Genomic DNA, 27140 nt, shown 5'->3' on the forward strand with positions numbered 1-27140 from the left:
GCGATATGATAAACAGATTTAATACTAAGTCTCTGTCTTCGACTCTATGCTCTTCGTTGTGTACCTGTTTAACATGCTCTCCCATATTACCTAATCCGTTGCTATTGTCATGATCTATGGTGTCATTGTCCAGTACCTCTCTCAACAGTACAATACTACATACCTTTAGGATCCTTGGGGAACCCGGTGTAGAATCTCAATAGGCATAGTAGGGATTCCAGCGTCGGTATCGCGATACTGTTGATGTTGCTGGACTGTTCACAGTGTGGATGGATTTGGCTGAAGTAAATGGGTTGCCCTGTCTATGAAGAACGCGCAGCACTTTCAGGAGGATGCAAGGCATGTCATAATATAATAAAAGAAATTTAAAAAAAGATCGATCATAGTGCACTAACGAAGCTTCTTCCTCTTGTCACTGAAATACAACTTACAATGTGATGCGTACACTAGTGCAATTGTGTAGGTGGAGTATCTGATACTTCACTCCCTCGCAAATCATTGATCTATCAACCTCCTTCGCCTGAACAGGTACTCATCAAAACGTGTCATTATGATCACTGACATGCTCTTTACAGACACGCATACTGAGAATTTCAATCATCAATTATATACCCACCGACCCATTCTGCCATCATGATAGATCCCATCGCTAAAAAGCTTGCTTCCTGCCATCAAATCACCAGCGACCGGCGCATGGATCAATTTTCTCATGTTAGACGTTCGAATAGCGGGAGCTTGTTGTCTCGGTGCAAACGATGCCACTTCTACATTATCATTCGAAGGCTTCTTCAGAGGAGGGATTAGAGATAGCAACTCCTTCGCATACCCAGCAGCCGTGGCAGCAGCATAAGGCTGCCATGCCTTGTTTTTGTGTGAATTCGCATAGTCACAGATGCCACGAATAACCAAACAAGGGAAACTGCTCATCAAGCCTGCCGCCTCCATCTCGACACAGAGGATGTCCAGGTCAGCTTTCAATATCTCCCTCTTGACGCTATCCCGTAGTACGATATTCGATGATCCGATCGTTCCATAATGTATCATGGGAGTTGAATTATCGCGGACTTCACGTTCGACGGTTTGGCTTGAATCGCAATCGCCACAGTCAGTGCCCCCAATATGTTCGTACTCCATCCGGAACAGTTGATCCTTCGTGGCTCCCTGATAAACATAGTTTCGCTTCCTCATCTTTGGGAATCTGGCAAGCATCTCTTCCAAGAAGACAGGAATTCGACTGTCTACCCGGGCATGGAGGGCTTCCAGTCTTTTCACGGTAGACAGGAGAATATCTGTGGGCTTCTGTAGCATTCCTGTGCGCTCGAACTGGTTGTAAGAATGGTCCTTCCCGCGATCAAATTGTACCACGCCTCCGAACCTATTTGATGGCCTGCTGACTACCACATCCCCGAGTCGGATGTCAATGTCTCTCGCAAGGTCCGGGATGCCACCACCAATTCCAATTAAGAGGCAGAATCTAATTGATCGGAAATCATTTGATAGTTGCGTTGCCACCGCTGCGGCACGATCATTGCCTGCTTCTGGCATTACTGCCACTACTATATCATGTGCTCCCATGCGTCCAAATGTATAGGTGTTCTTATCAATGCTGGATGGAAGATTCTGATGCAACTCATCCATCATTCCTTCGACAGCTGCAAGCTCAACGCCCATGGGGCAGATGCATGCGATGGTATAGTCATCATGAGTCAGGTCGGGACGTGAGGGACCCATGGCGGGGCAGAAAGATCCAACCGCGAATAGGGAATGTATCAAAATAAGGATTGTGGCATTCCATGCTGGTGAGTGAGCAATCGTAATTGAATGGTTGACACTCTCCTGTTAAAATGGTTCTTCAGCCTCGCGCAAGTACCTCAGTCACTTGCCCCTCATAAGGCCGTATGAGCTGGCAGGAGCAGCAAAAGCAATCGTGGCCATGGTGTACCGCCACACAGCCCCGCTCGCTCAATGCACAATGATAGCAAGCAGTAGAAGAAGTTGAGGCGTTGTGAGGCTTATGTGTCAGGCAAAAGAGGACTCTAGGAGTCCGGGCTGCCCGTGCCTACAGACAGGAGAAAACCCCGCATGGTAGGATAGCTATCTGAAGTTCAGGAAGAGGTTGTCTGGCAATTCATTACACCTCCCACTGACGACATCAAGCAAGGCTTCGGAAGGAATAAGAATAGGTGGAGTAGCAGAAGGGAAAAGGAGAAGAAACACTACCACCCTAAACCACCATTCGAAGCTACGAATGCATCTATAGCATCCACCCGCGATGCGAACGTCTAATTACGCATTTCAGTGTACGAGGCCCAACCGTGGCGATGGAACCTAAATAGTGGTAGCTTGCCCATCTTGCCCATGATACTGTCCGGGATTCACACGTACAGACTCGATTCTCTTCATTCTGTTCGTTAATCCATACACTTATCATGTATGCCTTGGGCAGCAACACATTGCCTTCAGGCACTATTGCAGGCTTGGCATGTTATTGCCTTAGCCATGAGATTTTCAGGCCTTAGGCATCTAATATCTAATAGCAGCCATGATACTAGGCTAAAAGTGGGGTTTGGCATCGGGAACTACTGAATCACAGTTGAATAGAGTATTGCTATGGATCAAGTCCATCTTAGGATTATTGATTAGGCTAAGATAGAATCTAAGCTAACACACATTTCCGCTGTACAACAGCAGGAACAACTCGTCTAGTCTGAATCATCAAACTCGACAACATCACCGAAGCAATCTGCAGTAAGAGTCCGACGGAGCGAGACCGCTTACAGGTTACCCTGACCAGCGCTGGAGGCGGGGCTGGTGCTGGCAGCATCAGCAGAGGGGAGGGTGTCGCTGCTGAGGTTGGAGAGGACGGTGGTGGAGGTGCCGGTGAGGTCACCGCCGTTGACGTTGGCAACGCAAGAGCGGCCAATGTAGGACTCGCAGGTGGAGGAGGCGCTGTCAGAGGAGAAGAGAGCACCCTCGAAGGTGTCGGTCTCGAGGACGGTGTCGACGTTGGAGAAGTAGTTACCCTCAGCGAGGACGTAGCCACCGGAGCCGATCTCGAAAGCGTGGCCCGAGTTGTTCTCCCAGTAGTTGTTGAGGATGTGGAGGTAGGTGTTGTCCTGGACCTTGGGGGCACGCCCGGAGGTCTTGTACAGGTAGTTGCCCTTGAAGGTGACCTTGTCGCTAGCGCCGTCGAGGTACACGTTCCAGTAGTGGTGACCGTCGCAAGTAGCAGAGTAGTCAGACTCGCCGTCGATGTAGTTGTTGGTGATGGAGACACGGTTGTCGGCCTCGGTACCGAGGACGTAGTGCTGGCGACCGATGCGGGCAGTCTGAATCATTCGTTAGTTTGCAAAAGGAGGAAGTTCTGGAAGGGATAAGACATACGGTAACGTGGTCAATCCAGACCAAGTCAGCGTCATCGAGAGTGATGGCGTCACCACCCCAGACGTACTCGGGGTTGATGTCGGTGACAGCAATGTTCCTGTGGGGATCCGATTGTTAGTTTGCGATGCGACAAATGGATAAAAGTCCTGGACGATGCGTACTGGATGATGATGTTGGAGACACCGCTGACCATGCGGAGACCACGGCCCTTGATGACACCGCTGGTACCCTCACCGATCAGGGACTTGTTGGAGTTGACGGTGATACCGAGTTCACCAGCAGTGTTGCTATCCTTTTGTTAACATCTCTGCTTCTCTCATAGTCGAGTAGACCTCAGGGGGCAACTTACTAGGTAACAGTGGTGGTGGGAGCATCGGGCTCGTAGTTGGTGCACCAGTCGTCCTTGTTGATGGCCAGCTGGCAACCGGAGGCAGTACCCCAGGGAGCACAGCCGGTGGTGGTGGTGGTACCCTCGGTGTCAGTGAAGTCGAAACTAGCAAATTCCGACACTGGTCAGCCGGGGATCGATTCGTTCTCTGCGTTGGATTCGGAACTCACGTCTTGGACAGGACAATGACACGGGCCTCGTCATCACCGAGGTAAGAGACCAGCTCATCGGTGGTGGTAGGGTAGACGGCAGTGGCATCACCACCACCAGTGGCGGAGGAAGCGAAACCCTCGGGAGTGCCGGAGACACCGACAGCAGCGGCGCGGGCAGCGAGGGCGGCAACAGCCGTAAGAGCAGCAGCGTACTTCATCCTGGAAGTTTTGCAAGTATAAAGAGTGACAAAGAGTAAGTACAATTAGGAACAAAAGAGAGAACAAGAGAAAGAATGACAAAGCTGTGTGTGTTAAGCCAGAGAGGAAAGGATCTGAGACGGTCGACGGGCTCGTCCCTTATATAGAGCGCTGTTGGTCCTTCGATGCCATGGCTCATGGAAGTTTGGAACACTTCTCCTGATGGAGGTTTACGGAGCCAGTGGGTATGCCGGAGACTCCCTCTGCTACTCCAACGCAATCTCGACCAATATCGGTGTTATGACGGTGGATGTGGTGTGGGTCATTGAGTCGACAGGGAAGAAGAATAAACATCTGGGTCCCGGCGACGGCAATGTTGTGAGGCCACCGCCGATCACCTCACTGCCCAGGTGTGCTCAAGAGAGCTGGTGGATGAGTTGGGAATGCGATCGTCAGCGTTGAGGGGATCCTGTGAAACGACTCCACTGGGAGCGTCCAGTGAGCTGTCCGAGCGGCACGGAGGAAGCCCAGAGAAGAAGTGGAGCCGCGAGTGCTTAATTAGATACGGTTTCGAGTAGATAGCGGAGTGTCCATCAGTTTCACGCCCAGCTCGATGTGGAGACTAATTAAGTCCGATTGCATCGAGCTTTGTTCCCATGGCTGAGTCCCCTGATACACTTTGTAAGAATTAGACTACTAGTTCATCGTGGCGGGGGAGTGACAGGGGACGGACCTCTCCTTTGGGACTTGACCGGGACAGTATGACGCGGCTCAACCAGCAATCTACTGACTAGCGGGTTGTCTCTTTCAGCCTCGTATATTGTTTCGTCGCGACTTTGGAGGAGGTCCAACCTGATACGGACGCGGTCTGAGAGACACATGGGGACCCGTTCGCCCGGACGTTGCAGAAACGGTAGAGTGTTGGGTGGGTGTTCGACCTCTGAGCCGGCCGGTGTGATGGTGCTATGCTCAGTGTAGCTATGTTCGGGATGATCGCGATGTTCTACGGTCCTCTCTTGTTGTTTCCCACCTTGGTATCCCCTCCACTGCTGCGACGGGCTCCTCCGAGTAGCCCTAAGCCCTTGCACTAACACGCGGCATTCAGGGCAGGTGCGGTGGTGATTGGTCCGCCGAGCGGGACATGGGGCGCCAAGGCTGCCAAGACGGCAGATCATTGCTTTTCCCGCATTCAACTTTCCCTTTTATCTTTTTTCCCCCAATCAGACATTTCCCCGCCCGTGACTTTCTTGTTGCTTTTGCTCGGTTTGCTCGGATATTCCACCGGCTCTTGTCCGACAACCGGTTAATTTTGGTTTTAATTCTTATTTGATTAATGATTGATTAATTCCAATTCACGAAGATGATGTCGATATTGACTTGTTGCTGAGAAATCACTGATGATGAATCAATCTCCTCTGCTGACCGGGCCGAGTCGCCAGCCAAACAAGCAGGAACAACGAAACATTCGGCATGGCAAGTCAACATCGGGATTGCCTCTCTGCCTGAACTCCCGGATCCGACCCGGAATTTTACCTCCTTAATCTATCATATAATCTATGCTTATTCCTAGTTCAGTTTAACATCCACCAGCCTGGTTAATTAATGTCTCCTCCACTAACATCCTCCGCCTTCCAATAAACGTGGACATCGTCTTGCGTGATTATCCCGAGACCGAATGAATCATGGGATCGCATTGAGGTAATATCTCCATGCTCCATCTGATGGGTCATGATTCACTCCCAACATTTTCTTATCTGCATCCTTCCTTTTCAGGAGTTCATCGTATCCTTGCGCAATTATCTCTCTCCTGCTGTCTTAGATTGTTCTATGTTAGCACCTCAACCCCCTGGGGGCTTGCTGCCTTTGAGACTTCTGTTGGGAATATGACATTTGATATGGTGCAATCTGTCTTATTTTTCAAGTGCAACTTGTTTCTCGGCTGACCTTCCTGTTACCGTTGAGCACACGAGTTTCTCTGGATATCACAACTTGCATCGAAGACAGACACAATTTCGGAGGTGCTCTTAGAAGATGGTTCCATTGTAGGGATATCTTCGACATTACCTGTAGGAGAAGTAGTTGCATTCTAGCCTTAGAAATTCGTCGCAGGTCGTTATGTATGGGTTTCCAAGATAGGCGTTCTTCCATTCAGTTAGTGTACCTAAAATATAGGGAAAATACCTTTTGTGATTTCTTGCTATGGGACAACTCATTACGCCATAGATCCTTCTCATGATAGCGCCCACCAAGAAGCTTTGGTTTGTCGGGTCATAATGTGCAGTCCTACATTGGATAAACTCATAAGTGCACATGATCACATAGTAGTACAGAGATTGAGTAAACTATGTTAACAGTGGGTTATATGCATTGGACGTCTGTTGTTTTCTAGCTGACCAGTACTTCACTTTCTTACGTCGCTAGCAATGATCTCGCAGGGCATAGAGAGTCTATGCCCAACTCTCCAACTTTTAGAAACACCAGTATCGTCTCATGTAAATATATATATTCACCATATCATCAAGAGCTCTATGTTATTTACTTTTCAATATTCTCCTCAAAGTCAGGTAAGGCTTTGCTTGGGGGAAAACTGGTGGTAGAATGATGGATAGTAGCACAGGCGAGAAGATATATATATCGGTGCGGCTACCTCGAACTATCATGAACGTCAACCAAAATTGATTGAATGCAGCAGATAACCAAATCACTTATACGTAGCAAAAGCACTAATAGTATCGTAAGACTAATACTCCTGCCTTGATATAATGTAGATATTGCCTGCACTCGATACTGTAAATGGAAGGAATCTGCCTCATATCAGACGATGGCTTGCCGACAACATCCTATAACCGACACGGCAGATCACTCGGGACAGGTGCAGATCGCGTCTCAGAGCGGGAGATCATCCCGTGTAAACCGTGAAAACAGACGATCATGCTTTGTTCAAGAGTTCTTCCGTTTGTCTGAATCGTGTCCTACAAGCAGATGTTCTTTGCCAGCGGGAGCATGATCAATCACGTCGAGTGGATGAGGTCCTATTGTGTAGATCTTCTCGCCGATCCGCGCCACTCCAGATACCCGCACGGGCGGAAACATTAAGCCGCAACATCTTCTGGGGGGAAAAGCTTTCATACACATTTTCCTTTCTTCGACGCATTCAAGCTCCCATGCATTCAGCCTTCCAGGCAAACATTGGCTCAACAGTCAAGATGTGCAATCATCTCACAGACTACACCCCCATATGAAGGGCATACAGTCCATACTAAGTGAAGGACGCTGGAACTCTATACCTCCTGAGATTAATGCCAGTGACCACTGACAGTTACTCTTCCTCGACAGTCCGATCCTTATGAGAATTTAGGTGATACAAGAACGACACCTCGACCCTCCTCGTTCACCCTTCGTCTTATAACCCCCTGAGAACCGTTATGCCAGCTGGTCGTCACACAACACCCCCGAAAGATTTGAGATGCAGGATATGGGGAATAACACGGACTGGGGTGTTGATACTATTTAGGTACCAAGGCTGGTGACCATCGCATATCATTTCAAGGACAGCTTTGAACGGCTGGCCGGTCGGCCGAATCTGGTGATTGCGCACAAGAAGGATTCTACTGAGGCTTCCTCTGACCAGCTGCTGCATAATATGTGATGATTGGTAAAATCCTCACCCACACACACCGGACAAGAAAGATGAGGAATGCTTCTATGCTCTTGACCCGTGATGCCACGTGAACGCGAAGCTATCCGCAGCGTGCCTGCATCATACCATGGTTTCCAATGCTACTGCATCTGATGAATAGTTCCTCCGTTTCGACCTCATGCAGGGTAGAGCGGATGATGCTTGCATTCTGGAATAGATCTTCGAGTGGCCGGTGACGTGTATAGATAGTTCAGTGAATCTCACAGATGCGTCCACGACGTTCCTGAATGCTGCGGGTGCCATGTTGAGCGAAAGCACAGATTACGAGACAAGCTAAACCGTGTTTGGAATCGACTCACGACCGGGACACGTGCACGTGACGGGAGACGGAATAAGCATATGTCCGGTGTGGATAGGCTCCTTTGCCTTGCCTAGATGCTTTCATCGCGCGCTTAATTCCCCCCCCCCGCATCAACGGCGACGACCGAAGCCTGGCCTTTTGATCTGGGACCCAGATCCACTGGGTCTAGCCCAGACATGATTCCACTCCGCCAGGAGACCAGTCGTGTTGCGGTAGCATCTCGCGACAAACGGACCACATGCCCGGTGGTAAAGCCACCACTGTTTCATCTTCTCTCCCCGCCGACGTTGTTGTGGCTTGGCCCACAGTGCTGCTGTCTGGAAGACCTGCGGGCGTCGTAAGCACAGGACTTTGACCCGGGGAATGTTCGGATGGCATATGCCCGCTATGGCATGATGAGGATGCCAACGTAAGGCGGCTGTCAAAAACATTGAAGGAGCCTTTAGCCCTTTGGCAGCCCATACCGGACGGGATACCCACTGGTGATGACTCTCGCCACCCTTGACCGACTTCAGAGTGTTATCACTGGACATATTGACCCCGGTTCAGAGGGAAAAGGTTTCCGTTAGCAGAACCTTCTGTGTTTCATCGTGCCCCGGACAAAGTCTGCGGTATGGAGATTGCTTTCGCCTTTCGATCGTGAGCTGTGCCATTGTGTAATAGCTGAAACGAGAAGGTTTTGAGACATTCGAGGCTTTCTGTTTACTAGTGGGTGCGAGCAAGACTGGCTGACCTTAATGGTCTACAGTAAGGTGGATAGGGTAGGCCGTCCGATTAGCAATGAAATGAATGAAACATACTGCGTTTGGCCTGTTTGGCGATTACGTCGGCGCCTCTACAGGTCGGGCACAGACCGAAACGATGCGTCATACGATCAGCGAGCGCCCAGAGCACTGCCTGGTGTTCCACAGGTAGAGCAGCCATGGCCATCACAGTCTCTCCTAGCTGCACGCCATCCCTGAACGTCATCCAAGCCAAGGCTCACCCCAGACTTGGTGGAATTTTGTTTAATGAGCTGTCTCGGGAAGTTACCTGGGTGTCAGGCTGTTCCTCAGGCGACCAGTGTCGTCCCGAAAGTTGTGGGAAGAGAAAAGGGATTCTGTTCCCCCCCGTACTTCTTGACTGTCCATTCATTCATGCTCTTATTCGATGTTTCTGTGATAGATCGCTTTCTCCTCACCGTATGTACGATGGTGTCGTAAATCATTGTCTTTGGATTCTTGTACCCACCTGCTCGTATAAATGCTGTTCAATGATGTGGTGGCGAGAGATAGTAGGATCATCCATGTCGTATGCGTACCATCAACCAATTTATGCTGTATGATTTGGCCTTGTGTATAGGTATTGTCGGAGTAAGGGCTCAGTGGGTAATGATTGAGTGATTTGAAGGTCGCTCAAGAATCTACGATGGGACGAATCAAGGTGTTGGAGGGTATCTCCTAAAAGAAACTGTACGGGACATTATATAGAACCACTCTGGTGATGCACTAGGCTAAGGTTAGTGCTCATATAAATGTTGCCGAGGAATGCGATTCTAGGGGAGGTGGGAGAACAAGTCTGATCAAGGGAGGGACGAGTTTAGTTTGTGTACCCACAGAATCAGGCAGGATAAGCTGTTTCTCCAAAGTAAAACCATGAAGAGTCAGTCCACTCTGCTACGGGGTAAGAACCTTATCACAACGGGATATTCCGGGATTGTGCTCATGACACCCATGGATAGGTGGTGAAGGTCTTGAATCGAAGGGACAGATGGGTGGAACAACAATCCAAGGATGGTTAGTGGGCTCGTCAATGCAAATGTAAGGTTCATATCTATGTTTAGATGTTCCACGTCGCTCTTCACGCATAAGACCCGACCGGACACAGCAGTATCCCGTCGTGACTCTTGAACAGCTGATCGTGCTACCAGTATGCGCCCGTAACGTGAAGAGTTGTCAGATAAGAGGGTCTAAATGGCTGGTGTGACAAGTCAAATAAGATTAGAGCTACAGCACATGACCCGAACAATTGTCATTACAGTATGGATGTTCGACAGCTGGAGCCATGGAGTGGAAGAGTGGAGCGTGACAGCGATCGGTGATCCACTAGTTCGTCTGGGTTCTCCGGACGGCTAGACCAGAAAAAGCCGATCGCTGGTTGAACAAATTGATTCGTTTCTAACAAAGCAGAGATTGATAAGAGAATCTGTGAGCGAAGTTGATCCGAATTGTCGTTTTGCTAGACGAGCTGGACCGTTATTTGTCTAGTGCTCAAATAGTAGTCAGTGCGACCGATTCCTGCTCCGACTCCGACTCGGTCGCACCGATGCCGCATCTCTAGGGGGAGGTTCTAGTGCAGCCTCCCGCTTAGAGCAGCCTCTGGATTGGTGGCCCTTGGCGGGGACCCTGTAACGCAAAGAGGTACTACTGTTGTGGAATCGGTAAGGGGTGAGATGAGATGGAGTTGGAAATAAGAAGGTGACAGAATATACCCAGAACAATGGCAATGGGGGAGAGACAGAGAGAATGATGTGAATGTATAGAGATGGGGAGAAGAAGAAGGGGAAGTAAAGTAGTAAGTTACTTAGTAGAGAGGAAAGGGAAGCGCGGGCCCGTCTCATGTGACTTTCCCTCTTTCCTCTTTCTTGTTTTCCTTTAGGAAGAATAATCCCGTCAGCACTAATTAGTACTAAGTAACTTACTACTCGACGCGAGCAAGCCAGACAACCACAATTCTCTCTCCCCCCTGCATCTTCCCACTTTCTCCTTCCCCCCATTCTTGCCACGTCCAACCCCTCCCTCCCTTTTCCCCAACGTGCTTTGCATCGTGCCTGGCTCTGACGGTGACGAACCCACAATTTGCTGCGGGAGCAAATGAATCGCAAGCAGCCACCGCGACGCCATGCCTGCGTCCGATGTGTCCGATTGAAGGTCCGCTGCGTGCCTGTTCCCCCCACGGGCACGTGCGTCCGCTGCACCCGTTTGGGCCAGCCATGTTCGCTGCCTGAGTCCCCTCATGTCACCCGTCCAAGGTGAGTACTTAACTACTTAGTAAAGAAGTGTATAACGGTGGTAGTAGTTAGTGTGCATTTGGCTGCTCTGCTCTGCTTTTTCGCCTTTCATTCTACATTTTTGCTCTTTTTTTGTTTCCTTTTTTTTTTTTTTTTTTTTTTTTTCTTTTTTCTTTTCTTCGTTTATTTATTTAATTAATTTCTTTTTTCTTACGTTGATTGCACAAACTGCCCGATCAGCCTGCATCCAGCATGATCTACAACCCCAGCCTTATCATCACTATCACATACTACTTACTACTTACTACTGCATATATTCCCGGCTACCAACCATTGGCTGATTGATCTTTCCTCCGCCACCACAGGAAGACCCGCATTGATGCCCTTCAGGAGCAAATTGATAATCTGGCAGCGCAACTGGGCCAGAAGGTATGCAATTTCTCTCTTCCCCTCCAATCATCTTGCTACTGTGGTTCCAACAAGGCGTGCTCTAACCGTACCTAGCAAGGGGAATCGTCGTCCCACCACGGCAGTCTCTCCAGTGCAACTCCGTCCACGCACCCACCAGACTCACCGCGACTCTACCACCGCCGGGAAAGCTCTCGACCGAGCGATGAGGCATCGGGGGATCCCGTTTTCGGCGGGTTGGTCACCCTACGCGAGGCTGATGAGCTTATGGACAAGTTCAGGACCCAGAAAATGGCCCAGTTCCCCTTCGTCATGGTGTCCTCCGACATGGAGATCGAGGTCCTCCGCCAGCGCTCGCCTTTCCTCCTGCTGTGCATCGTCACCGTGTGTATGGAACACAAACCCCTCCTGCAACACAAACTGGAGGCTCTCGTTCGCGAAACGGCGGCCACTCGTCTAGTCGCTAAGGGCGAGCGCAATCTCGATCTCCTCTTGGGGCTCCTCGTTCATTGCGCATGGTTTCATTATCACTGGCGGACCCCGCATATCCATAAGTACATGCTACTTGAAATGGCTCACATGGTGGTCGTCGATTTGGGCATCGACAAGGACGAGAACATCCGGATGCAGCCTATCCCTCCAGAGCCCGCGGACAACCAACGCCATCATTCGAATCCCACGGAGCAGAGGGCTCTGCTAGGCTGTTACCACCTGTGTTGCACGTGAGTGTTGCCTGTGACTTCAGTCGTTTTCTTCAACGCTGGACATCCCGACTAACAATCACCCCGAAGCTCGACTTTATTTCGCCGACAGGTGACGATGAGACACACCAGATGGATTGCGCAGTGTGTGGAGGATCTTGCTCGGAAACCCGAATACCCCAGCGATGTCCTCCTGGGGGACTATATCCTCTCCAACAATTTCTTGCGACGTACGCAGTGTGTCTTCGACGAAGACGTATGCCTCTGCTCCTACCACCCTCGGGATGCGTCATGGGAGCAGATTGTAGAATCCATCGAGCGGCAAGAGAGACAGACCGAGGACCAGCTATCACGCCTCGCCTCGTGTGACAATTGTGAGTTGCTGGCACCTCCAGAAACATGCCCATATCTCGGGAAATCTAACCATCTGATTACAAGGGGCCCTTCGTCTGGAGCTCACCGCACTCACTACCTTGACCTTGGGTCAAGCAGTGCAGCGCCGCAGAGACGTCTTTCGACTTCGGGAGATTAATCGGCTGCAGCATCTTACGGCATCCGCTCACCGGGTTCTTGCCACGTACCTCCAGGTGCCAGCGGACGTGGCGGTGCACCTGCCGGCTTCCTCATATTATACCCTTTGGTATGTGATGCTGGTTCTTGCCAAGGTAAGCCTGCTATTTGGAAACTACAACCATCCCACACCAGAGATAGACAGTCGGCGCGTCCACGAGGACGTTCTGGCCACTATGCGAAAGATTGCTTCTCTCTCTCTTGGTGATGATATCTGGTCGAACTGCCGTGTGATAAGCATGGTGGCATGGCTAGAGAAAAGCAAAAGTGAGGCGCAGCGCCAGTGTAGTATCAGTCATGTGGTGCAACATCCGAGCGAGGCTTATGGTCCCCCTCGACCCCCTGTCTCATGGCAGGGCCCGCCCCCTTCGATCATTTTCGACTCACAGCCCCACTGGACACCAAGTCAATTACCCATGCAGCCAGAACCTGCTGTATATCTTGAAACTCTGATGCACAACGACTGGGACACGGGCATTTGGCGTCAGACTCTGGAAGCTTTCACTATGTTCGGACCTCCCACTCCACAGAGCCAGATGAGCTTACAATCGCCAGTGGTGATTTGATGACATGCCATTGCAGTGACACTGGAAGTTTGAACGGCTCAAAATTGGATGTTATCCAAATAATTGCGAATACATAGACCGGGTGAGCCCTATGCACTGGTCGCTCCTCGTACACCTAGAAGGGTCAAGCATCGGTGTGGCTGGAGTATTCCAGCGCAGTATGCGATGCGTGTGTGCTGTACCCAGATGGGCATACATCTCAGTGCGTTGCTTATAAGCGCCTTAAACTTTGGCCGAAACAAGCCTCGTTCTGAACCTTGGCTAGGTTCAGTCGCAAATTGAAGCCACCAGCCCAGCCATGATGGGCATTATGCATGTCGACATGCTCCACGTTGGAAGACTCTGGCTGGGGGCTCGCTCATAGAATGCTTGCCCTAGACCACACTTGTCGACGGGCAGTGTTCAAAGACGCTTGACTTTGATTCGACTGTACTACGGATGTTGTCGTAAAGGCATGCGGCGTGAGGAGCTGCATCACGTTGTAATCTCGCTGCGCCTTAGTCTGAAGTCTGACTATCTCTTTGCATAGTCGGATGTGTTTTTCATTGACAAGGCTGGCAGAATCCCATCCAAGACATAACCGCATGGCATGCCGCCCTCACGTAGTTGGATGACCGGAGTGCATTCCCTTTGTACCAGGGGTTGTGAGCTCGACGCAGACTGCACTATCAATCGCCGGCAGCTCGCTCCTGTCCTTTGAAAAAGTAGCGGGATGAAGATATAACGAAGGAGAGCCAAAACACGGCAAATCGAGAGTCAAATGATGGTTTGGAGAAGAGACCTTGGGATGGGCGCCTTTCTTGATGTGCCCATTTCGCTGTCGACGACACTGGCTTGCATGGGTTCGCTAGTGTTAACAACCGGCCTTCGCAAATGAGAGATGGCAGGGATGCAGGGCGGAATGTTCAGCCACATATTTTGCGATGGCGCGGGAATGAAGACTCAAAGCTTATTGAGTGGGAATTGCACGTTGTTGACTGCTAGAGGGCACGTTGAGCGTAGTTCGCCGACGGCTCCGTATAGGCGAAAGCTTGTATCCAACCCCCTGGAGCGACAGTAGTAGCCGAACGTATTTAGACCTTTGCAATCTCGCAAAGCGAGAACAATTGAGTTTACATGCCCGCCGTGGCTGGGCGATCTGTCACTGGAATGCACCTCGCATACCAAACCGGAAAACCAGACATGTCGCAAAACCAGCACAGCTCCACCAAGGCCGAGGCGCGGACCTGCTGGTCAATCGGTTGGTAGCCGCTTGGAATATCTTTATCGCAATCTTGGAAGCTGGACATGGCTGTCTGAACACTGGGTTATCCGGATATTCCGGGATGTCAGCAAGGAGAGGTGGCCGAAATCACCATGAGCTAAAGAATGAAGATCCATCGAACTATCTGCGATGATTTATTGAAGAACAGACTTAAGCTGTCGCGTCTCCTCTTTGCCGATTTCTTCTTGGGGCAAAAGCTGAGTGGATCGCCGTCGAGAGAGAAGTCGTCGCGTCCCCTCTCCTATCTGCTGTTCATCATATCGACCGCCGGCGGGCTAGAACCATACCCGATACGTTAAACATGATGCTTTCCACCGTTTGGGTTTTGGCTGCCATCGGGCTGGCCTCTACCAGCGAAACACCAGCTTCTGATGCTGTGACCAGCCTTGATCCAGGGTTGTTCTCAGGCGGATGTACGCCAGAGAAGATGAGCATTCGAAAGGAGTGGCGGAACATGACCAAGGTTGAACAGAAAAGCTATCTCAAGGGAGTCAATTGTTTGATGGATCTTCCTGCGCAAACGGGGCTAGAGGCCACCACGAACCGCTTCAGCGATCTGCAAGCTTTGCACCGTGCCCTTACTGACACCCCGGTGGGTGACATTATCCATAGTGTGGTGAGTTTCGCGATACATAGTGGCAGAGCCGAGTCTGACAGAATAGGGCCAATTCCTGCCCTGGCACCGATACTTCCTGCATGTATATGAAACATTGCTGAAGGAGCAGTGTGGCTATACCGGCCCAATGGCGTAGGTTTTGCGCCCCCTCATTGGCACAAGAAGAAAGGAAGCTGACTATATTGGAGATGGTGGAACGAGGCATACGATACGGATTCCGGGAATTTGTTCCGATCGGAGATGTGGGATGCAGATGCGTTTGGTGGCAATGGCACAGAACCTGATGGATGTGTGACCGATGGGGCCTTTGCGTACTACACGGAACATATTGGTCCCCAGGAACAAAACACGGTGTTCTGCATGAACCGCAGCTGGGGAAATTACGAGGCGATCTTGAATACTACCGGTGCGGCAGTCGCCCACTGCAATACATTCGACAGCTACGATGAATACTTTGCTTGCATTGCCGCCACGCCTCACCGAGGAGGTCACTGGGCGGTTGGTGGAGTGGTGAGTGCCTGCTTGTCCTGACGTGAAGGGGGTGGTTTGCGATTGAACTGACGCGAACGTAAAACACTAGATGGAGGATGTAAAGACCTCTCCTGGTGACCCGCTCTTCTATCTGCACCATGGCTACATCGACCGTCTATGGTACCGGTGGCAGATGCATGATCCCGCCAAGCGTCTGTGGGACATGGGTGGCCCTGCCATCAATGAATCGGCCAATGTTGAGCCCGCATCAGGCTGGCCGCAGACAACCCTCAATTATACCCTGACCACATTCGATATAATGCCGGATGTCACGGTAGCCGACGTGATGAACCCCGTTGGAGGATACCTCTGCTATAACTATGAAGCCTGAAAGGCTCAGATTTGGTTTGGTCACGGCATCCTCCCCTAACAGGGGCGCCTGCGGTCCTTGTATCAGGTGATCGCAAAGCGGCGATTAGAAGAATTGTTTGCTATATTATAGAGCAAGAAGTCCGATGCAATCGCTTCTCTTGTTTGCACGCGTATATCATATCCTCGAAGCCCCTTGACAGGCGATGTGCATCATTACACTTCCACCCTCGACTTGCCCTTCCGGGCTTTGTAAACCGTAATTCCTTACAAACCATAGAAGCATATGTCCACTCGATCGTTCGCTTCAGTCATACTTCGTTTGGTTATGCAAGATACGAAGATTGTCCGTAAATAAAGGGCGCTTGACTCGCTGATGGTTGCAGAGACTGACCGGGATTCTGATGCGATTCGGCCATTTCGAGCGGGGTGAGCATATTGCCAGTGTTACACCCTTCATCCAATGCGACCCATGCATCCACAACCAGTGAGTATCGAGCAATTGGGCGGATGAAACTAATTACTAGCCATCCCCGCCTCTGCCTTGCATCTGGACCGCAACAAGCCGCTCCCGCGTGACATGGGAGCAGCCGTGCCATCCACGCAGAATTGGCTTTCCAGTCCCGAATGTTCCTGACCAATTCGGACAAGCAAGAGGGGGTAGGTTACTATCCTTCTCTGGCTGATGCCTAGGATGATACTCCCATTCTATAGGAGAGCATATTGGCACGTGACCTCTTTTCGACGCTGTTTCGAGAGCCCTTCATCTACTGCATCGGGTGGGCAGATTGGCATCTAGAAGTTCACGCTGTTCCAAATAGCAGTTTATCGTCGGTCTCTCTCTCGTAAATCTGCAATATTACCAGCTGATGTCGCCTGCATGAGTCGACGGCCTGCGCGACCGTCTCGAGCAGTATACTGCTCATTCGTGCTGTAGACGGCCGGACGTCGTATCTGTTGCGCGGGGATTTGACCTTGACGATCTACCCTTCATCTGGTTAGATGAGTCTTCCGATCCCTAACATGGTTTCTACTTACTTAGTACTGCTCTGGATGAGGGGGAAGGATCATCAGTGGCCGGACAAAGGCAGGCAAGTGGTCACGTTGGGTCGGGCGGATCTTCATCCGATCGGCTGAGACAGACATTTGCTGCAAGAAGACTGCAAGTGCATGGAGTGTCGTTGATGATCATGTCCCGATCCGGTGATGGTCTGTTAAGTAAGTTATGTGTAGGTGCATCCCTAGCTTTTCGGCCAATTCCTACCTGCATTGGTGTGCTTGTCTCGGATGGCAGGCAACCTACGAGTCGACTCTCCACTACTACGCTGCCATGCATTGACTTCTAAGGGCATGCAAGTGAAAGGTATACATGCTCTAGCGACGTGCAAAGCGAGACGCCGTTCTCTATATCATGTACAACTCCTTCCGATCAACACACCCCGTTATTTGTGAGCTATAACCCAAAAGAATCTAGCCCTCGACGTTGAGTGTGACCCTCCTATCAGCACCCGCCACGACTCCTGCATGTCCAAGGGAGAGCTGCAGGCATCACATCCTAAAGAAGTAATAAGAAGATACCAGTGGTTCAGAAGCCAGGTACTTTGAAGACCCAAGCCAATAGATGAAACCGAGCTGGTTGGTCCCATTATTACGAGGGGCGGAGAAACAACTTTGTAGTCGATTGAAGACTTGCCAACTTGAAACACTTCTGGCCAGGTCTCTTTGGCCAATTTTCCAGACCAGGTGTCTCGCCACCAAGGGAAAAAGGCGAGATGACATCCAATTAAGAGGATGGACCAGCATCGACAGCTCTGCCGATCCCTGGAACCGCAACTGGTGATCATTGGCCCAGTGGTGCGGGGAAGACAAGCCGGGGGTAACAGGCGAAGCAAACCTAAGCAGCAGCTGCTGCACAAGAAAAGTGGTGATGCCATCGGTGCCAGTGACAAAGATACCACGGGCCATGACGCCACCAAGTAACACCACAATAGAACTCGCAGAAGAAGGCAGTGAGCAGGAGCCCGTCACTTGCCGGCCCACCCCCACAATCCCAGCATCTGCAGCTCTCCATCCGTGGATCAGCCCACCGTCGGGCCAACCACATCAACCCACCCTGCCGTCATCTGATCCTCTACTCTGCTCTGCCCTCTGTCTCTGGTTTCCTCTCCGTTCATTCATCCAACTAATGGAAAACTGATCAGCCCTTTCCAATACCCATTCTTGAATCACCCCACAGCCGGGCCTCGAGCAATAAATAGCCCCTTCGGTAGCTGCTCGACTCGCTCTTCTCTCCCCCCATCATCCTCAAAGCATCACAGCATACATAGATATACTTACCCTTTTTTACTCACCTTTTGCCCTGCTTCATTCAAGATGCCTGCAGCCGGCCCCATGGACGACCAATGGGTCTCCTTCCACATCCGGGACCACCTGGACAAGGGCGAGATCTCCGTCCGTCACACCGTCATCGAAGGGTACGTAGTCTCTTTGACTGTTCAATGAAGTCTGCTCAATTGGTTCCCTTGTCTGGTATACTAACTGATAACTTCATCGAATAGTGGTGAATTCCACGACCCCAATAACCGCAGACAGTCCCTCACCGAGGACGAGATTGATGAAATCACCATCCCCTCGTACGGCATCGGTGAGATCTGTGCTCGCGGTCGCCGCGGCAGTGAGGGCCGGCTGGACCTCTTCCACGACGAGGAGAAGATCTGCGAGTTGCACTGGGATAATCGCCAGGGCAATCGCGTGAACATCGTCGAGATGCTGGACAGTAATAACAAGTATCGTGTCGAACATGGGGGATGGAGCCCAGAGGCTGGACCTCTGGGCCACGTCTACATTGACATTTTGGAGCAGCAGAAGAAGAAGAATAGCAAATAACGGCGTTTGGGATTTTGGAGTTATCCGGCGAGGTCCGGATGCAGCAGTGCTGCAAGGGAGGGCGTTAGCATATTTTGTTTGTCTTTGAATCGACTGATTGTGTCGAATGTTTTATATGAGCTGGAAATCACATCATACTATTAGTCAATGCGAAGTGAATACTCTTATTTCAAATCCGCAGAAGAGGAATAAATGGAATCGGTGCCTGTTGATAAAGCTCTTCTGATTTAATGTAGTGCGAAGTATGTAACCAAGACTATGGTGAATATGTGTTGGGGCACGGTGATTGCAATTGCCCTGAACCCCGCAGCTAGTGTCCCTAGGCAATAGAATTTGTCTGGAATATGTTGATGCAGCCGCAACTTGTCAGGAATTAAATGTTGGATATTCGCTGTTCGTCAATGCTGCAGCATGTCGAAAGCCTTGCTGGCTGTTTGTTCCTCGTACCAATGAATGAGAGGTATCCATTATTGGATATTGTGATTCGTTATGATATCATATTTACAGGAATCACTTCTTCGACGTAGTAAGGGGCTAATCAGAGGATGGCAACACCATTAGGTGGACTAGCAACTCCACCAGGCACCTAGACTAGTTAGCATCCAACCACCAACAAAATAACAATGATTCCGTACCTTCAGCGGAACACTACTGAAGAAAAAGCTCCATCGGTTCCTCTTCCGACACTCTTGGCTTAATCGATCCAGATCAAACAACTCTCCAATGGGGAGGCCCCAGCCTGCTAGCAACCATTCATGCAACCAGAAATCAGTATTCTGACACGGCCATGCTTCGAAACTAGGCATGTCCCCCGCAACAGCTGCGAAGCCTTCATCCCAGATCCAGCGCAGGGTGTCTTCGGATGATTCGACACCAATGGCCGGTGGGGTCTTGTGATCGGCGAGGTCTTGGCACTCTTCTGCGGAGAGATTTTCATAGGCACGGGTCCAGCCTGTGCGGATAAATAGGATGTCGCCTTTCTTGAATGTTGTCCCTTGGTGAGTGGCGATGTCCTTTAGTGTAGAGACAGGGATGGATGTGGTAGCGAAGCAGTTGATTGATTTCCCCTGTGCTTCCGCCCAGGAGGCATAATCAAGGAGAACGCCGCGTCCTACAATCCCCCCATTTTCAACCCACACTGAGAGGATCAGCACCGCATGCAGTTGTCGGGCAAGGATATGAAACAAACCATGAATTCCATTTCTATCCCCAGTTTGGATCTCCTCCAGAGTACACCCGTTTAGATAGATCTTCTCATTCTGGTAGCCGTAGTGCCTGAATCCGTCCCACTGAGAGCTAATTTGCGTATTGAAAGCGAGGCTGTCATCGTTGACAGCTCGCGGTGCTTTGTTCTTCACGACGTGTTCGAGTTTTGAACGGCCAAAACACGGCTTTTGCATACTGTTCAGTGACCAGTCGGTGGATACGCGGACCCCATCGATGATTTCTTTTGCTGCTTCCCTCGTTGTCTCGGGTGTGAGGCGATTCAGCATACCTAGCTGGTCCGTTGGACCAAAAAGGCCCCAGGCATTTCCGTGGGGACCGTCCTTCTGCAGAGGGAGAAAGTCAAAAGAGACAGAAGGCTCCATTGCAGGTGCTGTGGTGATGAGGCAAATTGGGCTCGTTACAAGGAGGAAACCCCGGGATTATAGGGCATCTCAGAGTTTATTCTGGGGATAATGCTTCATGTGTGGGGGTCGTAGGATTTCCAAAAAATGGGGAAGCCCGTATTTGCAATGATGGTAAGGGTTGATAGATCCGACCGTGGCGAGGGGCGGATTCGGGTGCTTTTCCGCACGTTATAATCAGGTATCACAACGCTTGTTTGAAATGCAAGATTTGTGCTTGATGGACCCATTGATAAAATTCCTCGCATAAAATAGATACTGAACTTCTTCGACTATGAATGTCTGAAACCTGATGTTCACACTGTCACATGGATCAAGCGTCGCTGCGGCTTCCCTGGAAAACGCCAAAAACACCAGAAACACCTTCGAACGCAACTCGCATGCATTTTGCGAAAAGTAAATAAATCACTGCCTCATTCTGTCATTTCACTAATGCTTGCCATGATTATCTTCTTTCCAACCAGTCCGTGCTACACCTGTTCTTTAAACCCAGGCTGACCAACTAAGACTTTTGTAAGTGGGTATCGGAGCGGAAAAGCCTCCGATATATCACTTTTCCGACGCGGATATGCCATATCCAGACAAATACACAGCCAATGCTTGGAGTGAGTGCATAAAAAGAAGGAATTCTCGCAATCACAATCCGCTGCTAACTCTAAGAAAGCAGCCACCTCGCCTGTGGTCCGGTTCCCTAGCAAATAACAAACATATCCGCCCAGACTAGCTTCGGCCAGTCCCCACAATTGATATTCCGGGGCCCCGGGCTACTGAACTAGGAATTGGCAGAGCAATTGGCCAGCGGTGAGTAGAAGATGGTCGCTGATGCGGGGTGTTTCTCAACTGTATTTTTTCTCTCTGACCTGTTCACTGGAAGGAAAGATTAATCGGAATGCTTATATAAAACAACCCATGTATACGGGGACGATAATCTAAGAGCATCCGCTCAACCGTTCTCCGGTATCTAGCCATTTTTGACACCAAATATGAATCATCCCAAAACAACTACAGATCATCTCGAGTCAGTGGAGCAGGATCAAAAGTTAGACGAAACACAATGGCCAGCACAGTTCGACCCAATTCTCCTACGTCGGGTAATCAGGAAGGTCGATTGGATGGTTATTCCATTCATCTGCATCACATATCTTATTACCTACATCGATAAAGCAATGATGGGCTACGCCGCTGTTTTTGGGCTGAAGGAAGATTTACATCTAGAAGGGACTGAGTATAGTTGGTTGGGTATGGGCAGCCGACTTCCATACGATAACATACTAACTCTGACAGGGAGCATGTTCTACTTTGGGTATCTCGCCGTATAGCTATCGGCCCAACCTATAGACGTTATACTTTACTGACATGGGCAGTTCGAATACCCTTCTGTTTCTGCCATGCAGAAACTCTCCGTGTCCAAATGGCTGTCTGTCAATATCTTCATCTGGGGCGGAGTGACCATGGCTCTGGCGGCATGCACGCATTTTCAACCCTTTCTCGGTCTGCGATTTGTCCTGGGTGCTCTCGAGTCATGCTCCACACCAGCCTATCTTGTCATCACAGCAACATGGTATACTATTGAGGAACAGCCGATTAGAATAGGATGGTGGTCCACCTTTCTTGGTATTGCAAATGCGTTTGGAGGGCTGTTGGCATTTGCTATCGGCCATATTCAAGGCAATCTGGCGTCGTGGCAGTACCAATTCATTATCATTGGTGCTATATCTTCTGTGTGGGGAATATTTATGTTCTTTACTCTTGCGGATGGGCCGTCTACTGCGTAAATTTTCTTTCCTCCTGCTTAGGTATACCGCTGCTAATGGCACAGTCGCTGGCTTAACGCACAAGAAAAATACGTCGCCGTCCACCGTCTCGGCCCCAAGCATTCCGGCACCAGGGTGTCCGAAATCAAAATGTACCAGATGTGGGAAGCCCTGGCGGATCCCAAAACGTGGTTCTTCTTCCTCTGTGGCGTCTGCACGCAAGTCGTCAACGGGGCGGCGAGTAACTTTGGGAGTCTCATCATCGAGGGGTTCGGATATTCGAATATTGTCACGACCCTGTTCCAGATTCCGTACGGTATGGTAATATTGGTGTCCAACGTGTCTGCCATGTATATCCAGCGATGGCTTCCAGGGCAGAAGAGGTGTATCGTCGGTGCTATATATGTATGTCCCGCTCTGGCGGGGGCAGTTGGGATCCATACTATATCGAGAGACCACAAAATAGCTCTACTTGTTTGCTACTGGGTATATCGCTTCCTACAACGGCAAATTTATGATGGTGGCTAATTTTATCCTAGCTTACAAGTACTTATACCGCATCATTCGCAATGATCATGTCTCTCATCACAGCAAACACAGGAGGGACCACCAAGCGATCGGTTGTGAATGCCATTTTTTTCATCTCGTACTGTGTTGGAAATATTGTTGGGCCATTTGCCTTCAAGTCCGATGAAGCACCCCAATATACATCCGGGATCATTGCCATGCTGGTCGCATATTGTGTTGAGATTTTTCTCTTGCTTGGGTTCGCAGTCTATGCGGCATATTTGAATCGCACGAAGGATGGGATTACAACCACAAGTGGCCAGACGGATTCTGACGTCGACCAGACAGATAGAGAGAATGTCCACTTTAGATATTCGTACTGATGAAGTGTCTATTGGTCATGTCAAGGGATATACAGCTGGAAAGCATGTGCAATACTATAGTTTATTAGATGCAACAATATATGCTGAATGATGTATGTTTATAAACGAAGCTACAGCACGAAGGCAGCTAACACAGAAGAGGGGAATGAATCGGACAAGTCTATACTATATACAACGCTTTCCATCTCAATTGTATGATACTCTATTCCCCAACATACGCCACACCAGTGATCGCACCCCCAACATCAGCCACAATGGTGTTTTTGCACGACCCATTCAAATCGGCACTGTACAACGAGCCGCCCAAGTCTCCAAAGAACATACGCTTATTCTTGGCATCCAGGGCAATTCCAATTCCCTCGTGAAGCTTGCGCACCAGAATCTTTGGTTCCAGCTTATTCACAGGCGCACTGGAAAGATCCACCGAATTCACCGTATTTCCACGAGGTGGATCTCCACGATCCGTCCAGTACAGCGTCCTCGAAGTGTGATCCAATTCCAAATCAATGGGTTCGGGAAGACCACTAATAAGACATTCAACATCTGTCCGCGACTCCGCCGACTCTCCCTGTCTCATCTCAACCCCCATCCGATAAATCCGGCCAAGGTTGCCCTTTGACGGACCCTTCTGTGTCCAATATACCAATTGTGCCTCCTCGTCGACTGCAATGCCCACACACCAGTCGAGCACAGCCGGTGTGTCCGTGCCCTCACTTGAAGTGGCCTTGTATAGTACCTCAACCTTGCTTCCATCTAGGTTCGCTCGCATCACTCTCCGGCCCTCGCGATCAGACCAGTACAGCTTCTGGGATCGTGGAGCAATGATCAATTGCTTCGGAGTGTGGGTGTATCCCTTCGGGATGATGGTGACTATGTTGTTCCCTGAAAGATCACAGCGTTGAATGGACCCGTCATCAGCAGAAGGGATCCCCATATTTGTCCAGTAGATATGTTGGCAGACAGAGTCGATGGCGATACCGTCGGGCATGGTGTTGAGTTGTGTGATCAACTCGCGGAAATCCGAGCCATCGGGCTTGCAGGTTAGAAGACGTCCATTGGGCTCGGAGTCTGAGATTCCAACATCGAGGAAATAAACACGTCCCGTTGCGGGAGGGTCAGGTCGAGGTGCCATCGTGATGATATGTATGTTGAGTTTTAGTAGTAGTGGTGGTGGTAGTGATGTTAAAAGTTCGAATTGAGAAGTGATAGTAAGAGCCCAATGGAGATGTTCCGTTGCTACGATATATAAATCACGAGCTGTAGCCGGAAAGCTCGGGACCAGCGTTGTTCAACGACCACTTCAAGTTCCGTACTATTACATCTTGAGCGATTAAGTATCTACCATTCAACCAAAAACGTGCTCCACCGGCATACCGATTCTTCCAAGTTTTAATTCCTCGGGCTTCTGGTAACCGGTTCATAATCGATGCCGAATATCCGCTAGACTTCGGATTACCCGATCGGGAACGGAAGCAGATGACATAATCGCTCGGGTGGATACGAGAACTTCGGATGGAAGTTCGGAATTTCGTCCTTTTCCAAGAATGTTGTATTCCTCTTCGCATGATGATGTTCTCATTCCATGCCGGCCACTCTTCTCCACATGGTGAGGCCTTGAGAGAACCCAAGCCGAAACGCGCCAAGATCAGAATTGCCTGCAATGTATGCAAGGCCAGGAAAACCAAGTGCGACGGAGCTAGACCAAGTAAGAGAGACCAATAACATTCCTTGTCACACGTGGTGGAGAACTAGATTAGGCTCATCATGCATTAGTCTGCGGTCCCTGCTTGAGACGGAAACGAACCTCGTATACCACAGCCTGTGAATACCGTGAGGGTGATATCAGTGAGCAGTCAAGCCGCACAACTGAACAACTACCAGAAGACTACCCACAAGCCAATGATAATGATGACGCTACCAGCAACTTCAGTGAATCTGTCCCAACCGGCGGCTTATTTGGTGCATCCAGTGGTGCACACTTTCTACAAGATGTCGGAAGTCAGCCAGGTGCAGCAAGTACCCCTACCAATAAAAGACAAACACGGACTCCAGGTCTACCAAAAGCACTGAGATGTCTGCCGAAATTGCATAAACGTACCCAGAAAGCACACACTGATGTGCAATTTGCTGTTCCACCAAGGAAGCAGGCAGACAAGCTTCTGAGCCTCTATTGGGACTATGTGGACAGCGCCTACCCCTGGCTAGACCGACCTTCAATTGAGAACGCATACGAGACCCTATGGGTTCATGACGGTGAACTGATGATGGACGAGACCGTCCTCCATTGCCTTCTGAATCTCATGTTCGCCACATCTTGTGTCGCATCTCAAGGGGCAACCCCGCTTGACCGCTACCAGTCCTCGGTTGTGTTCTTCGACCGAGCTCAGGCGCTGATGTCGTACAATCTGATGGACATGTACAACATCGAAATTATTCAGATACTGTTGCTCACAGCTGTTTATCTCCAGCATGAAAAAGAGCCACAGAAGTGCTTCCGGATTATTGGGACTGCGATTCATGTCGCCCAGGAAATCGGATTACATATTCCTGAAACAACGCAGGGGATGGACAACCCAAAAGACCGAGACCTAGCGTGCCAGGTGTGGAATGGATGCGTTATCATGGACAGGTATGACACCAGAGCTTAAATTCCGAGTGTAGACACTGAAGCCATTCTAGAATCTGTGCCATGACTTTCGGCTGCCCCCTCAAAGTTCCTCGATCTGTTGCACAAGAAGGGCTGAACGCGCTGGTGCTCAATTCCGAGGAATCCAATGGAGATACTGTAACCCCCAGCCTACCATCGAAACTAAACTTCTACATATCATTTTGCCGACTACATCACATCATAGCAGAAGTACTGGAGACATTTTACTCCATCGATGATAGCACGGCGCGACATCATTTATCCGAAAATCGCAACGACCGTGAGGGAAGCTGCGCTGTTCTTTTCGATAAATTTGCGAGCCTATTTCGCATCGATTCTGCTTTGAAACACTGGGCTCATGGCCTACACCCCTTTTTTCAGATGCCGTCGGAACTGGAGGATCCAACGCCGACCAAGCACATCACTCGTGAAGCCAATATCCTACGCGCCAGGTCTGTTACTACGCACACATGTCATAAACGAGACCACTGACATCTCTTGTACGCGAAGATATCTTTCAGTCCGGCTTCTGCTGTTCAGGATATTGCTTATACAGATCCATCAACAGAAGGCAGAAAGTGCCCCCAGTACCGGTCTCTATGCAGACGATGACCAGATTATGCCCCACGTGGTTTTCCAATGCCAGGTGAACTGCACAAAAGCGGCCGTTGACATGGTTGAATTCATCCTCCGGAACTCCCCGGGGCAGAAACAAGCGTATATTTTACCATCCAATTGGTACACTGTCTCATGTACTTTGCACCTTCCCCTTAATTAAGCACATATTGCCAGCTAACTAAGGAAGATGTCTATATGGCTGTCACAAATTTGCTTGCGGCTCAGTCGTCCCCGCAGATAGTCGAGTACTTTTCTGCAGATCGCTTGCAGCGCATTCTGCAACATGCTCGAGACATTCTCCAGGATTACGAGGAACATACCACGCTGGCATCGAGGTGCCGTTCGGCATTAAATTTGATCGAGCAGAGCATTGGTCGGCGTGAATCGATAGCGAATACAGGGCACCCTGATGCGTCACCAGTTAACAGAGGTCATGAAAACACATCTGTGCAGGACTTTGTCTTGAATACTCAAGAGCCTCCGCCAACCATAGGAGATGATCTGGGAATAGTGGAGAATTATACCTTCGATTGGAACAATTGGCCCATGTTCTTCGCGCAGCTCGGAGACGACACACAGCTCACTCAAAGCTGGAGCCTGTAGGCCTGGGCATTGATCCTTAATGACGTGTCATCTCCTT

At 50.1% G+C, this 27140-nt stretch overlaps 10 protein-coding genes across 10 annotated transcripts; 5 read left to right on the plus strand and 5 right to left on the minus strand.

Annotated features, from left to right (window-relative positions):
* Positions 1-600: 600 nt before the first annotated feature.
* AtWU_10753 (purine and uridine phosphorylase) lies at positions 601-1731 on the minus strand (the record flags this gene model as incomplete). Its single annotated transcript, XM_035505857.1, has 1 exon — positions 601-1731. One exon carries the CDS (start codon positions 1729-1731, stop codon positions 601-603), a length of 1131 nt encoding a protein of 376 aa, XP_035361750.1.
* A 1043-nt stretch (positions 1732-2774) lies between these two features.
* AtWU_10754 (polysaccharide lyase family 1 protein) lies at positions 2775-4142 on the minus strand (the record flags this gene model as incomplete). Its single annotated transcript, XM_035505858.1, has 5 exons — positions 2775-3329; positions 3385-3481; positions 3546-3671; positions 3734-3877; positions 3943-4142. The coding sequence occupies 5 exons, from the start codon at positions 4140-4142 to the stop codon at positions 2775-2777; spliced, it is 1122 nt and encodes a 373-aa protein (XP_035361751.1).
* A 4091-nt stretch (positions 4143-8233) lies between these two features.
* AtWU_10755 (cell wall proline rich protein) lies at positions 8234-8656 on the minus strand (the record flags this gene model as incomplete). Its single annotated transcript, XM_035505859.1, has 1 exon — positions 8234-8656. One exon carries the CDS (start codon positions 8654-8656, stop codon positions 8234-8236), a length of 423 nt encoding a protein of 140 aa, XP_035361752.1.
* Positions 8657-10975: 2319 nt separating this feature from the next.
* AtWU_10756 (Zn(II)2Cys6 transcription factor domain-containing protein) lies at positions 10976-13357 on the plus strand (the record flags this gene model as incomplete). The annotated part of the gene is made up of 5 exons (XM_035505860.1): positions 10976-11133; positions 11478-11541; positions 11617-12242; positions 12312-12595; positions 12660-13357. 5 exons carry the CDS (start codon positions 10976-10978, stop codon positions 13355-13357), a joined length of 1830 nt encoding a protein of 609 aa, XP_035361753.1.
* A 1565-nt stretch (positions 13358-14922) lies between these two features.
* On the plus strand, positions 14923-16099 carry AtWU_10757 (tyrosinase family protein; the record flags this gene model as incomplete). Its single annotated transcript, XM_035505861.1, has 4 exons — positions 14923-15237; positions 15284-15369; positions 15426-15747; positions 15818-16099. The coding sequence occupies 4 exons, from the start codon at positions 14923-14925 to the stop codon at positions 16097-16099; spliced, it is 1005 nt and encodes a 334-aa protein (XP_035361754.1).
* A 2351-nt stretch (positions 16100-18450) lies between these two features.
* On the plus strand, positions 18451-18963 carry AtWU_10758 (aegerolysin family protein; the record flags this gene model as incomplete). Its single annotated transcript, XM_035505862.1, has 2 exons — positions 18451-18551; positions 18636-18963. 2 exons carry the CDS (start codon positions 18451-18453, stop codon positions 18961-18963), a joined length of 429 nt encoding a protein of 142 aa, XP_035361755.1.
* Positions 18964-19501: 538 nt separating this feature from the next.
* On the minus strand, positions 19502-20552 carry AtWU_10759 (putative cyclase; the record flags this gene model as incomplete). Its single annotated transcript, XM_035505863.1, has 3 exons — positions 19502-19549; positions 19599-20101; positions 20153-20552. 3 exons carry the CDS (start codon positions 20550-20552, stop codon positions 19502-19504), a joined length of 951 nt encoding a protein of 316 aa, XP_035361756.1.
* Positions 20553-21574: 1022 nt separating this feature from the next.
* AtWU_10760 (MFS allantoate transporter) lies at positions 21575-23235 on the plus strand (the record flags this gene model as incomplete). Its single annotated transcript, XM_035505864.1, has 5 exons — positions 21575-21830; positions 21876-21904; positions 21956-22362; positions 22411-22831; positions 22885-23235. The coding sequence occupies 5 exons, from the start codon at positions 21575-21577 to the stop codon at positions 23233-23235; spliced, it is 1464 nt and encodes a 487-aa protein (XP_035361757.1).
* Positions 23236-23437: 202 nt separating this feature from the next.
* Positions 23438-24367, minus strand: AtWU_10761 (YncE family protein; the record flags this gene model as incomplete). The annotated part of the gene is made up of 1 exon (XM_035505865.1): positions 23438-24367. The coding sequence occupies one exon, from the start codon at positions 24365-24367 to the stop codon at positions 23438-23440; it is 930 nt and encodes a 309-aa protein (XP_035361758.1).
* Positions 24368-24801: 434 nt separating this feature from the next.
* On the plus strand, positions 24802-27103 carry AtWU_10762 (Zn(II)2Cys6 transcription factor; the record flags this gene model as incomplete). Its single annotated transcript, XM_035505866.1, has 5 exons — positions 24802-24940; positions 25009-25864; positions 25915-26334; positions 26393-26634; positions 26688-27103. 5 exons carry the CDS (start codon positions 24802-24804, stop codon positions 27101-27103), a joined length of 2073 nt encoding a protein of 690 aa, XP_035361759.1.
* Positions 27104-27140: the final 37 nt, after the last annotated feature.

Source organism: Aspergillus tubingensis (genome assembly GCF_013340325.1).
Source record: "Aspergillus tubingensis WU-2223L DNA, scaffold_13, whole genome shotgun sequence".
In the NCBI taxonomy this organism is placed as follows: Eukaryota; Fungi; Ascomycota; class Eurotiomycetes; order Eurotiales; family Aspergillaceae; genus Aspergillus; species Aspergillus tubingensis.